The sequence below is a fragment of the Perca flavescens genome, chromosome 4 (genome assembly GCF_004354835.1).
Source record: "Perca flavescens isolate YP-PL-M2 chromosome 4, PFLA_1.0, whole genome shotgun sequence".
Taxonomy (NCBI): Eukaryota; Metazoa; Chordata; class Actinopteri; order Perciformes; family Percidae; genus Perca; species Perca flavescens.
Window position 1 is genome coordinate 33,488,797 of NC_041334.1, and position 14,997 is coordinate 33,503,793.

The 14,997-nt window shown below is 40.1% G+C and overlaps 1 protein-coding gene and 1 non-coding gene across 2 annotated transcripts; one reads left to right on the forward strand and one right to left on the reverse strand.

The window, feature by feature from the left end:
• Window positions 1-2,202: 2,202 nt before the first annotated feature.
• On the reverse strand, window positions 2,203-2,274 carry trnae-cuc (transfer RNA glutamic acid (anticodon CUC)). The gene has a single exon. It is a non-coding gene; the product is annotated as a tRNA-Glu (tRNA).
• Window positions 2,275-3,882: 1,608 nt separating this feature from the next.
• itih3a.1 (inter-alpha-trypsin inhibitor heavy chain 3a, tandem duplicate 1) lies at window positions 3,883-14,125 on the forward strand. The gene is made up of 22 exons (XM_028575591.1): window positions 3,883-3,988; window positions 4,250-4,279; window positions 4,526-4,549; window positions 5,158-5,312; window positions 5,502-5,606; window positions 5,759-5,921; window positions 6,059-6,169; window positions 6,315-6,443; window positions 7,168-7,284; window positions 7,365-7,533; window positions 7,624-7,749; window positions 7,849-8,030; window positions 8,222-8,407; window positions 8,495-8,634; window positions 10,823-10,983; window positions 11,245-11,271; window positions 11,369-11,428; window positions 12,096-12,209; window positions 12,362-12,563; window positions 12,688-12,860; window positions 13,703-13,814; window positions 13,920-14,125. The coding sequence occupies exons 4-22, from the start codon at window positions 5,173-5,175 to the stop codon at window positions 14,056-14,058; spliced, it is 2,556 nt and encodes an 851-aa protein (XP_028431392.1). The 5' UTR covers window positions 3,883-3,988; window positions 4,250-4,279; window positions 4,526-4,549; window positions 5,158-5,172; the 3' UTR covers window positions 14,059-14,125.
• The last annotated feature ends 872 nt before the right edge of the window (window positions 14,126-14,997 follow it).

Below are 14,997 nucleotides of genomic sequence, written 5' to 3' on the forward strand. Positions count from 1 at the left end.
CAATTCACTTCATTCATACTTGTACATAGTCAGAGCAGGCTCAGGTCCAGGGACCGGCTCGTGTGCCGCAGGCCCCGACCAACCTGGTTCTTGGCTTCATTATTTTTTATTCAGAGAAGCAGCACAGGCTGCTGAGTGAAAGAGTCCAGCAAAAGAGTTGAAAAACACCAAGTGACTGGTGAATGAAGCAAATGAATCTGCTGATTATTCGCTCAGAGCCATTTAAACATATAGACAACATATACAAAATACTTACTTTTTAAACTAGAATTATGGGGAGCAACACAGATATCTAGCTGCAATGCTAACTGGAGCTAAATAAATAGAATAAATAAACTCAAGGCAAGGCAAGGCAAGGCAGCTTTATTTGTATAGCATATTTCAGCAACTAGGCAATTCAAAGTGCTTTACATGAAACATGAAACATTAAAAACACTTAGAAAACAATTAAAAACAATTTCAAAGCATTAAAACAATTAACAACAATTTAAGATCATTAAAAGACAAGAATAAAATGTATAGTGCAGTATAAGAATTTTAAAGAAAGAGCAGTTAAAAATAGGTTATTTAAAGAAAGGCAACATTAAAAAGATATGTCTTCAGCCTGGATTTAAAAGAACTGAGAGTTGGAGCGGACCTGCAGGTTTCTGGGAGTTTGTTCCAGATATGTGGAGCATAAAAACTGAACGCTGCTTCCCCCTGTTTAGTTCTGACTCTGGGGACAACAAGTAGACCTGTCCCAGACCACCTGAGAGGTCTGGGTGGGTCATAATGTAGTAACAGACCAGAAATGTATTTTGGCCCTAAACCGTTTAGTGATTTGTAAACCAGCAAAAAAGTATTTTAAAATCAATTCTTTGAGGCACTGGAAGCCAGCGTAGAGACTTCAGTACTGGAGTGATGTGATCCACTTTCTTGGTTTTAGTGAGGACTCGAGCAGCAGCGTTCTGAATCAGCTGCAGCTGTCTGATAGATTTTTTAGGGAGACCTGTAAAGACACCGTTACAGTAGTCAAGTCTACTGAAGATAAAAGCATGGACAAGTTTTTCCAAATCCTGCTGAGACATAAGTCCTTTAACCCTTGATATATTTTTAAGGTGATAATAGGCTGATTTTTTTATTGTCTTAATGTGACTTTTAAAATTCAGGTCTGAGTCCATGACTACACCAAGATTTCTGAAATTAATATAGATCCTTAAATGCATAATTAAATGAACAAATAAATGTTGGAACTAATTAGTAATACAGGAAGAAATTCATTTAGATTTTGACTTTTATTTCCATAGTGATTACCAACAATTATTTATTGATGTATTTATTTATTTGTTTGTTCATGCCATTAGGCATTTAGTAAAGCAATTCTGTATCAATTTCAACATTTATTTATATATTTCCTGTTGTAATTTAATAAAGACAATATTATTATTTTTTACAATTCAATTCAGACTTTAAGGGCATATTGCATGGGGATCCATAGCACAATAAAATACAAACACAAAGACAAAAAAGAAAAGAAAAGAGGAAAAAATATAATGAAAGAAATAAATAAAAATCCACAAAAGACATTCCACAGTGAAGATACATTTACATACAAAGTGGAACGCCAATGTTTCCACATTCTAGACATTCAGGGTTGGTTAAGTTAGCAATATAATATAGTTTACAGAATCAGATTACCTACACATAGTCTACATCTATATATAAGATTTTGTATTACAGCAGAGGAGGTGGGTACACCAACATTAACCACTGTGAGCATTTTTTGTAGCAACGCCACAGGTTGCAAAAAAAAGAAAAGAAAGAAAGTCTTCACAATCATTGAACACATTTGGAAAGAGACAACATGTTTGCTTGTCCATACAAATTTCAACATTTCTGTAATCGTCCTTATTGTTTAGTTCATCGGTTATATGGCGTAAGTATTTAGCCTCATGGGAGAAATCAGAAAATACTACTTTTCTGGCTTCCCTACTTCTGACAATCATAATATTACTCTTATTTGCTTTATATTTTGATTGTGAACATAACTCCTCTTACAGAAATTCACCAAATGTATTTCTATCAGAATATACTAGGGTATTCTGAATAATTTGTCCTTTACAATGTTACATTACATTTAAAAGTAAGATTAATTTCCCAACCTCACTATATATATATTTTTTAATAAGTAGCCTAGCCTACAACCCCGATGTGATAAAAGCGTTCCCTGACCGGGAATCGAACCCGGGCCGCGGCGGTGAGAGCGCCGAATCCTAACCACTAGACCACCAGGGACGGATGCGAAGTTAGACGAAGAAACCAAATAATAACTAAGTCATTTCATAATAATAGTGTTTTCCCCACATGATATAAATACCATTTAGCAGCAAACTTCAAGTTTACTCTTGCCCGCATCATATAGTTTTATTATTTCTTTATGCCTGTAAGAGGTAGGCCTATTTCTTTTGATCACTTACGGTAATTAGGGGACCTGCGTGGGGGCGGAGGAAGCATAGTCATACCATCAATTCACCACACACACACACACGCACACAAACACACACACACACACACACACACACACACACACACACACACACACTCTCTCTATTTGTATTTTTTATTTAAGTACCCCCAATCAGGACACAAAAAAGATCAGTTTCCGTTTAGCTTTTATGCTCTCTCCCTTCTGTCTCTCCCATTATTGATTGGTGCTTATTGTAAGAGGAATGTGAATCTTGTTCATACCTCCTCCTGCCACTGTGTTGTTCATGGTGCTCTCCAGGTCCTGCGGCGGGTTGTAGGCCTACATCTGCTGAATCTCAGCCTCAGTGTGAGTCACACTCTGCACTAAGTTCTGCAGCTCCACCACACGCTCATCGGTTTCTTCCTGAAATCAATGCCATCCAAAACGTATCATACAGACAGGACTAAAATCTTCTCCATCTGACTCCACAATCTGAGACTTGCCGATCGGAGTTTGCCGATGTCTTCTTTTAGGTTTCTGACGTCCACTTTCCAGTGGCGGATCTAGAACATTTTACATGGGGTGGCAAAGGGGGGGCAAGAGGTCTTGGCAGGGTGGCATGGGTATACGGTACGTGGGAATCCCTATATGTGAATGGCTTTAACCAAACAAACTTAAAATACTTTAAATACTTTTTAGAGCAATATTCCTCAGCCACTATCAAAACCAATTCTTCCTTTAAGAAGTCATTGATGATGGGTTTAAAGCTTGACTTCTTTCATCTTTTCCCTCACTTATTTCCTCTTCTCCTTCTCCTGGTCTCTCCAGTTTACTGCCTTCTCCTTCATTTCCCTCACGCTCTTCCTCCTGTGTAGGCAAAAAAGCTGGCAATATCCCCACTTTTAGCCTTCCTTTTCATGTTTAGGCGCCAGATAATTTCTTCAGCTACTCTGGCCTGCAAAAGTCAATATGTGAAAACCTCTGGTTATCCTTGTATTACATTACACTGTAGCCAGACTGAGCGAACGCCGCTCTGCACGTTTGAATCAAGGACGTAGCTAAGTATTTGAGGGGCAGGGGGCTAAGATTACGTTTAAAATAAAAAATTGAATTGTTCACTTTTGGTAAATGTATTGTTTAGTTCAATGTTTTGAGAAGCTTGTGGACATAGTGGCGGTTTGTTGTTACAAGTTTTTGGATCACCAAAGTTAGGGGGGCAGCTGGGGGGGCACCTGCCCCCCCTTACCCCCTGTAGATCCGCCCCTGCCACCTTCACCTGGGCCTCACCTGGGTGTGCAAAGTGCAACTTCACTGGACACACACACACACACACACACACACACACACACAGAATTTTTGTTCCTCCCCCTGGCCAGAGAGCTTTTTTCTCAGCAGTGAAGTCAGCCTGTGTTCAGTGGAAGTTTGGTCATGTCTGGACTGCAGGGTGTTGGACTGCTGCTGCTGTGGGCCAGCGCCTGCCTCTGGCTGCCCGGCCTGGCCCGGGGCGCTCTGGTCATCTCCGGGGACCATGAAGCTCTGCAGGTAACTTCACACACTGACCTTTTTGTACTCTGATCGTAATTTGAAATCACATTATACAGATAGTAATGTTATCTGGTGGTTCCTGATTTAGCCCCTAGTCTGTTTTCTTCTACAAACTGCACTCCTTCGGAACTAGTTTGCTATTTCCTACTCTTTGAATCTTCATATGTGACACAGAATGTAAATCATGTTATGCCAGTGGGTTTTGTTTTCTAATATTTTGGCACCATGTTAGTTCACCCTGCTGTATTTGTATTTCAGGAGACAAGAGGAGCTGCCAAATCACTGCAGGTACTTATCAGAAACTATTTACCGACAGACAGTCCTTTCATATTATGGTGAAAATGTGCTGAAGTTGGATTTTTTTGCTTATACATTATCATTCTTATAAATAAAATGCATATGGCTATTTTGTACATGGATAATTCATATTTTAAATAGCAAAAAGCTATATAACAGTGGCAGTTGAAATTGTCGTAAATTTAGATTTTCCAATTGCAAATCTCCTTTTTCTTTGTGTGTTTGTTTTTATTACAGAAAAGAAGTACAAATGAGGCCACGGTAAGAAAATAATCAGTTTGTTTCTCTATTGATGATAATGATGATGGGAAATATTCAATTAATAAATACAACTTGATGTATTCTGTAAGGGCAGTGAAACACACAATAGATAGGAGAAGAAAGGAAAAACTCTAGTACAGTAATCACCATGTCTGTCCTTTACTGGCAGGCTGTGGAACCAGCAAATAAAATAAAAGGTCTCTCATAACGGAAGACTAATAAAAATAACATGACTGAGAATCTGAATGAAAAGGAGTTTTCTTTTCTAATGTCCACACATTCCCTGCTTCAAGCATACAGCACCCAGGTTGCCTCACCCAATCTGTCTCACACAACACTCCCAGGGTGGAATCAGTGACATCATGTCTTTCTAAGCAATTTTTCAAGCGGATATAATTTTATTTGGCACCAATCGGGGCAGAATGCCTTGGGACTGGACCCAGCTGCAAAACGACATTCAGTTTGAAACAACATAAGAATGGCAGATAATACAGTAATTCACTGTATACCAATGCTGTATGTGAAGTGCTTGTGTTGTAGGCTTTCCATATTCACTATTTATTGTGTTTCAATCTTTCCATCTTTTCCTCCATCTCTTTCTGTCTCAGGTGGAGGTGTACAGTATGAAAGTGGACTGCACTGTGACGTCTCGTTTCGCCCACACTGTCATTACCTCCAAGGCGCTGAACAAAGCAAACTTCTCCAAGGAAGTCTTCTTTGAAATGGAGCTGCCCAAGACCGCCTTCATCACTAACTTCAGCATGTTAGTCTACCTCCATTCTGATTTCCACTCTGTCCGCATTCCTACTTGCATTGTGACAATTTGCGTGTCACAGTATTTATCCCTGCTTTCTTTTACCAGTCGTGCTCTAAAGATGATTTTTCTTACTGATGCAGTTACTTTACCTTCCTTAAGTTGCATCATGTCGTTCTTCATCTTTGTGCCCCACAGGGAAATTGATGGTCAGATGTATGTTGGGGAGGTGAAGGGGAAAGAGAAAGCCAAGAAACAGTATGAGAAGGCTGTTTCCTCAGGACAGACTGCTGGACTGGTCAAGTGAGTCAGTCAAGATGAAAAATACATAAACACAGTTTAAAATACATGTTCAAAGAAACATGCTTCTACTGTATCTACATTTTGATGGATCTGTAAAGATCCTAAATGGATAGTTTTAGCATAGAGGCTGTCAATGATCTGTTTCATTACAGGGCTTCTGGAAGAAAAATGGAGAAGTTTTCAGTGTCTGTCAACATCGCAGCTGAAAGTAACGTGACATTTATTATGACCTACGAGGAGCTCCTTCAGAGGAAACTGGGCCAGTATGAGATTCTGACTCGAGTTAAACCCAAACAACCTGTCCAGGAGTTTCAGGTTCATGTTCAAATCCTGTCTCTTGGTGATTTCAGATCATCAAAATGAGTGGTTTACCTTACAAATGATATTTGTGTGTGTGTGTGTGTGTGTGTGTGTGTGTGTGTGTGGGTGTGTGTGTGTGTGTGTGTAAACAGATTGTGACAAACATCTATGAGCCTCAGGGCATTTCTTATGTGGATGCCAACGCCACCTTCTTCTCCAATGAGCTGCTCCCCCTGGTGGAGAAACGTGTCACAGGCAACAAGGTATACACAATACAACAGGCCTTGTAAGAAGTTGTCTCTAATTCTTCAAACTGATCTTGGTCTCACTTCCTTTTCACATTTAATACAATGACTGACCCAAGAATTAAGAGTAAGCTAAACCATTCATATTGTATTCCATTGTCAGGCACACATCTCTTTCTCGCCAACCATGGAGCAGCAGAGGAAGTGTCCAGGTTGTGATGGAACACTCATTGACGGAGATTTTATCATCAAGTACGATGTGAACCGAGCAACGAGCCTCGGAGACATTCAGGTCAGCTTTCAACACATACTGTACTTAGTATCTGCTTAAAATTGGTCTGGCAATGTGAGACTAGTATCTGCTGAATGCACAATTAAATCAGGCTTCACATGTCAAACTATACAGATTCCCTCTAATGTTCTTTGTCTGGAGGCTGCTTGTAAAATAAAATTATTTAGATTGCCCAACAACATGAATAGAATAGGATAAACTTTATCAACCCTCAAAGGGAAAAGCTGGTTTTCTATCATAGACAAAGACATACGCTGCACGCTGACAAAGACATTGTGACACAATGTACACAATAAGTTATTTACACAAAAGATAACACCAGGCAGAGTCATTGACGAGAAGTACATAATTCAATAGCAGCAATGAGGTTATAAAAAGCCAAGTATGCAATCAAAAGTTTGATCCAAAAACAAGATCATGAAAACAAAAAGTGTATATGTGCCAATGTAAAGTATTCAGACAATTAAAAGATAAGAAATTGCTGCATGCAATGAATGAATAAATAGTGAAATAGTAAAAAGTCTAACAGCTGCAGGAACAGAAGACATCCTGAACCTTTCATTTTGGCAATAGAAGCCATTGCTCATGCTACTGTTTATAAAGGCACTGTGCAGTGGATGGTCTTCCCGTGACAGAAATAAATCAACTACATTTTCTTGCAATTTTCATGTTGCCTTGTCATTTTTTCGTGTATATCACTGCTCTTTGATTGGCTTCCCTTTAGATTGTGAACGGATACTTTGTGCACTTCTTTGCTCCCCCTGACTTGCCCGCTGTGCCAAAGAATGTGGTGTTTGTGATTGACAGGAGCGGATCAATGAGAGGAAGAAAGATTGAACAGGTGAGAGAGTGTTAATGTGTTTCTAATTTATTGAATGCCCACAAGCACACATTTTGACCTCTGACTTTGTAACTCTTTAGACACGAGAGGCATTGCTGGCCATCCTAAAAGACCTCAGCGAGGAAGACTACTTTGCCCTTATCCAGTTTGATAGCAGTATTGATTCTTGGAGAACATCACTTACCAAAGCAACCAAGGAAAATGTGGATGCAGGAATGGACTATGTCAGAATGATACAAGACAGGGGATGCAAGTGTCATCTTAACTCCCTTAATGATAGAAATACGCTGTCTACAATAGACTACACAGTTTACAATGTGTTGTGTGTTTTTCTTCTAGCAACCAATATCAATGATGCAGTGTTGAAAGGTGTCAACATGCTGGTCAAAGACAGGGAAGAGAAGAAGCTCCCAGAGAGGAGCGTCGATATGATTATTTTACTGACTGATGGAATGCCAAATAGTGGTGAGCATGCATAGTGTGTATATACTGTAGAATATACTGTACATTTCATTCATACACTTCTTATTTAGCATTCAATTTCTGCATGTTGTGTCTTTGAAGGAGAGATTCGCCTTCCTAAGATTCAGGAGAACATTCATTCTGCTATTGGAGGAAAAATGTCTCTGTTCTGTCTTGGATTTGGAAATGATGTGGATTATTCCTTCCTGGATGGGATGAGCAAACAAAACAAGGGAGTGGCCCGCAGAATTTTTGAGGGTTCAGATGCAGCTGTTCAACTTCAGGTGGAATATATTTTTGAGCTAATACTTGGATTTTGGTGAAGTTAAATGTAAATAATACCAGCTATGACACATTCTTTCACAATTACTGTATTTAATCAAATACCTTTTTTAACATTATAATGATAACTATATATACTGTAGCATGGTATGGACAAATAGATGTAATATAATGTGGGATGCATTTTTTCCAGGGTTTCTATGAGGAAGTGGCCAGCACTCTGCTTTCAGAAGTGGACCTGCGTTATCCTGACAATGCAGTGGACTCCCTGACTACCAATCACTACAGCCAGTTTTTTAAAGGCTCAGAGATCGTGGTGGCCGGTAGGGTGATGAACAATGACCTGGACAACTTCATGGTGGAAGTGTTCGGACAGGGGGTAAGGACAAGGAAATGGCAGAAATTTAGAGTCAATGGAGAGAAGACGTGTTTATTACAGTTTTTCTTTTTTTTCTTTTTGTCATAGCTTGAGGAGGACTTCAAGGTGCAGGGCCAGGCCACTGCTGTGGATTGGGACGAGATATACCCAAATGAGGAGTACATCTTTGGGGATTTCACAGAGCGTCTGTGGGCCTACCTCAACATCCAGCAGCTACTGGAGAACAGGTCTGTTTGAGTCATTTCACTCAAGCTGAGACCTGAATTGCTTTAGCATGGAAATCTTTATTTCCCATTAGTCTCATTAAACGTACAATATGTAATTTTCTGCCGCTAGGGGTCTCTCAATCAAAACAATGGATGTAAACACCGACAACGTCGTGAAGTGGCATTATGGGAGTTGTAGTTTTCATTGTTTAACACAATTGCTGATTAAAATATGTCTGTTCTGTGTTTTTCCATTACAGTTTTATTCACGTTACGTTTATTCATGTCATTTTGATAAAATAGCTGCAGTTTTCTAGCCTCGTGAGACCGTCCTGATCTCGCGAGCTCCAGTTTTCCACTCGCAGATCAGTCTGGCATCTTGAGGCGAGAAAATTTGGAGCCGTTAGCCAAACGACCGGGCCAATCAGCGTTGGTTTTGAGGCGGGTTAGGTGGTGATAGACAGATGGTTTATCCAATCAGCTAACCAGTATTGTCAGACAGCGGTAGCCCTAATTCTGTTAGCCGCTCGCTAATGCTTTTTTTCTCTTGGATCCTTCTTTTGGAATATGGTCCGGGAACCTGAAATGGTGCCTTTTATTCCTAAATTCTCGTTACACAAATGGCAAATCTCCTTTACCGACATGTTGCTTGCTTGCTGAGCTAACGAGCTATGCTTTGCCTGCAGCAGCAGGGGCTTGTGGTTGTATTTTCATACGCTTCGTGGATATGATTGGTTGATTTGGCCCGTCCATCACCAACATAGGTGATAAACAGATGGTTCATCCAATCAGCTAACCAGTATTTCCGCCCCTTCCCAAAAGTTCTCAAACGGAAAGTTTCCAGATGGATATGCCGAGCAAATGCGAAGCAATCCATCTGGCGGAGTCAGGTTAGCAGTTTTCCCCACATAATTACGTTTTCTTGATTTGATTTGTATTGGTAGCTAGCTAACGTTAGTTGACCAGTTAGCTAACATTAACCACTCAGCTAAAACAACAATATCACAATGTATTTCACGTCAGTGTCACTTTTTGGATGTTTTCAACACTGGGGGGAAAAGGTTTGTTGTAATGTTACAACACCATTGAGAGACTTAGCTACTTCGTGGCTGGGGCTCGCCACCGAGTATCTTCGGGGCCAAGCAGCGGCCCCTGAGGTAACGGCCAAGGATAGGCCTACATCAATGGGATGGCTGCCGGGTGTTGCTGCCGGACTCTCCCCACCTTCACCTTTTGTCCGCAAGACAGCCACCATTTGTTAGTCACCTTAACTGTAAAGAAGACCGGGTTCCGCCATCCATTCCGACATACCCCCACTCCAACATTGACGTCTAATTGTCGGAGTAGCGGCACTTCCATTGTTTTCAAACGTCCCACCACCCAAAACACCATAGCCAGCCAGACTGGAACACCTGGGCGATATGGTTTCCGTTATTTATGGTTTCCCTGACAAAACCTGAAACTTTCTGTTACCGTTACTGCCATTAGCATCGTTTTAACCAGGAGCTGGAGTTTGTGCTGGCTGGGTTCGGATTGATGTAAGTTAATAATAATGGCAGGCTGCTGGCTAACAATGGATGTGTCATGTCCTCAGGGCTGTTGTCTGCTCTTATCCCGACTGAAGTCCCTTAGCAGCGGGGAGTGAAGCAGAAAAAACAGGGTGGGATAGCTGGCTAAATTAGCATTAGATTTTTCTTCTATCTATGGCGAACGTAATCGTAGGTTAGCCCAGTGCTGTTTAACGTTAACTTTACCTTGATCAAAACAATTAAACCTTAAATAACTTCATGAGCATGCTGAACCTTCCCCACCAAGCATTAGCATGAGCTACGTGTCAATGTAGCACATAACGTTAAGCTGGATCGATCAATATTGAAATGTATTAAATAAGGTCTCTGCTGTATCATTGTGTTGTAAGTGGCATGTAATCAATGACAAAATGATGCTGTGTGTCAGAAAGCAAGCTGTATTACGGTTACTGAGTATTAGTCTTTCCGTGAAATTGTATGATTTATAATGGGACGGCTGTGGTTCGGTGGCAGAATTGTTACATATTGTACCTTTAAAATAGTTCTTAATTATACTCTTTGGCCAATGGCCATTGTCTGAGAGCCCATGATAAATCTTGTAAAATTAATTTATAGATCCCATGGTGATTTCCTGAAGGCCAGTCATATGTGGCAACTTCAGTATATTTTCCTTTTTGCAGCAAGAAGGGTACCGAAGACGAGAAAGCCAATGCCACAGCCAAGGCACTGGAAATGTCTCTGCATTATAGCTTTGTCACCCCGCTCACTTCCATGGTGGTCGTCAAGCCTGAAACTGAGGACGGACCAGACAGCCCTTTCATTGCTGACAAACTGACTGAGGGTAAGGGAGGAAAGAGAGGCTCTGAAAAGTGATACTGGGCAGGCTTTCCTGAACACGGCTGCTGTCAATCTTTTTTCTCTAAAAAAGCAAAACCTTACTGTAATACATTGACAAGCAGCACTGTCTGTTAGATTCATATTATTATTATTATTTTGTTTTTATAAATATTATTTATTTTTACTCAACTATACCAGCAGAGGGTGGTGCTCCAGTTTGAACTGTGGATTATACTAATCGTTTTGTCCATCTGTTTTTTGACAGACCAGAGGCAACAAGCAGAAAGAGTGTGTAAGACACTTTTTACCGTAAAGCATAAAAAGACTTCTGGGATTAGGTTAATTAACTGTATTGCTTTTAACTTGAATTTTATTGTTCCTGTATCTAGCACATCAATATACAGCCCCTTCTTATTCTTACCGGCAACCAGCACAACCCACATATTTTGGTAAGTACATTTTTAGCTATGGTAGCTAAGCTGTATGGCTCAGGTGATGGCAATGTCTGTCTTTCGGTCAGTTGGTCTGTCAGTCCATCCTGACAACTATTAGATACATTGCCAATACATGTAATACATACCTTAATGGTCCTCAGAGGATGAATTCTCATGACTTTGGTGGTTAGGTCAAAATCTTTACCTTTGCATTGAAATATCTCAACTACTATATCAACATCTACTAGATAGATTGGCATACCTTTTATACAGATACCATGGTCCTTTCATTTATCCGATACTTTGGTTTATGACCAAATACCTGCAAAACTAATTACATCCCTTCACATCATCTACAGCTATATTTTGTGTATAGAAGCTTTTAGCTAATGTTAGCATGCTAACACGCTAAACTAAAATGGTAAACATGAAAAACATTACACTTACTTAACATCAGCATGTTAGCATTGTCATTGTGACCATGTTAACATGCAGCCATTAGCGTTTGGCTCAAAGACCACCACTGTGCAAAGGTAGTCTACAGCTTCAGAGAGCTGTTACCATTGCTGTAGACTCTTAGTCTTGTCAACATGTTGTCTTTAGCACGTTGAACCAACACCATACCAAAAACAAAATCATATCTTTGTTTATTACTGTCATTATACTTTGATGTCACCCGCAGTGGATGGAGATCCTCATTTCATTATAGAGCTCCCTGAAAGAGACGACGCACTGTGCTTCAATATCAACGGCATACCAGGAACCATTTTCAGCTTGGTCAGAGACCCAGAACAAGGTCAGCCCTGAGTCCTGATTATCATCATGACTTCCTTACCCCTTGACTTTTTACTACTACTACTAGGATTTTGGACACTTCTAATATATGTGCCAGTATATCATACCATGCAGTTAAACAGCCAGTGACTGAATCCCTTGTTGTTTCCTTAGGTATTTTGGTCAATGGCCAGATCATCGGAGACAAGAAGATTGCCCCTGATGGTAAAATTAAATCCTACTTTTGGCGTTTTGGCATCATCCACCAGACTCTGGGGGTGAGGCTTGAGGTGAGCACTCAGGACATCTCGGTGCTCCAGGACGGAAAATGGGTCAAACTGCTGTGGTCTGATACAGCTTCTGTCAAAGGACTCAAGTAAGGACCCTAGAGAACTATCTCTCTACATGAGCAATATGAAATATAAAATCCAGTTCAGGATGAATAATAATAATAATAATTAATAATAATTGTCATCTCTCTCCCCCTGTTTCTTCACCAGTGTGGATCTTCTCTTGACCAAGGATTGTAGTCTAACAGTAACTCTAAAGGATTCTGTCAAGTTTGTTGTCCTGCTACACAAAGTGTGGGTGAATCACCCATACCACCGGGACTACTTGGGTTTCTACACCCTGGATAGCCACCTCCTGTCCCCTTCTGTTCATGGCCTGCTAGGTAAAACATGACACACACGTAGATTGCATGGTTTAAAATTTAACAGCAGGTCAAAACAAGTGATATTGATTGCATTTCTAAATTCTTCTGGGGTTTCTCAGACAAAAGATAAAGATAACACTTGCAACGTTACTGTTCTGGTTCACTCTCACCTTTTGTCATAGTGTCGTTTTCAGTTGCATTAGGGAGCTGTTTTCAGTACAAAAGCTCTACAAAAAAACCTGCACACTAGAGACAGATACTTTCCTCAGGAGTTGGTAGAAACAAAAACAAAGCTAAAAGGAGAGTGACTACTGGACTTACATTCATCACAGCTAATGTTTATTAGTGTCTGATGGATGTGTAAACAGGCAGCTGTGTGTTAACATTGTTCGCCATAGCTTTATAAGGGGATCGTATCAATAATTACAGCTTGTTGCGCTCCACTCAAGTGGCCAAAAAAAAATATTGTGGCTTCAAATAAACCTGGATAGTTTCCTTATGTCAGGCATTAAAACCCTTGACACCACAGGTCCTCATAGGAGGAATTCCCGTTGTGAATTGTCTAATTATTCTTTTTAATGATTTTATTTCATGTTCTTTGTTATGTTTTGCAGCAAAATGTGGTTTACAGTAGTTATTAAACTAAAGCCAGATATAAACAATTGTCTGCATGAAACATATTTCATTTCACAGTACAAACAGAGAAATACTTATAAAATATAGGATCTCCAATCTTTTTGACATTACAATTAAAAAGTCCAATTGTTTTAGTTGGCAACTATCACTGGTGGAAAGATACAGGGCCAGAAGTATTTTATTTTAAAAATGATATTTACTTTAAATGGTGGGTCGTCCTCCAGGTCAGTTCTACCACGGGATTGAATATGAGGTGTCAGGCCTGCGTCCAGGTGAAGTCCCAGAGAAACCGGACGCCACCATGTATGTGAAAGGACAGGAGCTCAATGTGACCAGGTACGCTGCATGCCTCAGATAAGTGTGTCCCATCTCAGTGTTGAAGAGTTTGCATGCCATATGTATCCTAAATGCTCTACATGACATTTCTGTCCTGGTACACAGAGGCTGGCAGAGAGACTTCCGGAGGGATGTGAAGAACGGAGAAAATGTTCCCTGCTGGTTCATTCACAATAATGGAACAGGCCTTATTGATGGCGATGCAACAGACTATGTTGTGTCAGGCCTTTTTAAAACTGTATAAAAACAAGTTACACATCAAGTTACACATCAAAGTCTATACAATAAATATTCAAAACTGCCTGTACTTACACCATAAATGCTCTGATTTCTTGTACCCAAAGGTAAACAGGCTTTACTACAGGCTTTATTACTGTCCCAAAATAGTGAAAAGTACTGGGAGACAGTCTCAGCAATCACTTGTATTGAACTACATAGGACACAGTTCTTAAAGATGGACTCAAGCTAGATTCAATCATTTCATTTCAGTGTTTCATTGTTTGCAACATTGTTTAGTATGTCAGAAAAGACTGTTCAGTTAATATTTATCTGGCCTTTGCTTTGGTTACACCATTTTCCCCTAAAGACATGTTTAACTTAAGTCTACTAGCTTGCTAATTTCAAACTCTTGTATGATGACAATGGCGGTACACCCTGCATTTTTACTCCTAGTTTAAGTGTTTGCTAAAGTCAGGAGCTGACAGGAAGTAAAGTGGGATCCAAATTGTTTCCAAGCAGTGCAACTCTGATGAAAGGTTCTGTTAAAGTTCATTTGACGTCTACTGTAGGACTCCTAAACCACATGATACCAAATCAATGTTATCTTAGTTGTGACAAATTGGTGAAACATGTCTTAATGGTCAAAAAATCCACAAAAAAAGTCCTTGTGTGTACCATGTGGCTCCGATTATTGTTTAACTACAGGAAATATCAACACATAACAGTGGTTTACACTTTGTAATGATATAACCAACCTCATTCACATATCAGCATGTTGAGAAGAAATTCATGAAAGAGATAAGCACAAGATCCACGTGACCTGTGATGCATGTGCAGTGAACACACACACACACACACACACACACACACACACACACACACACACACACACACACACACTCGCAGGATCACAAGTCTTGATTAGATGAGCATATTGTTTAGTAGTTAGACACACACTGACTCA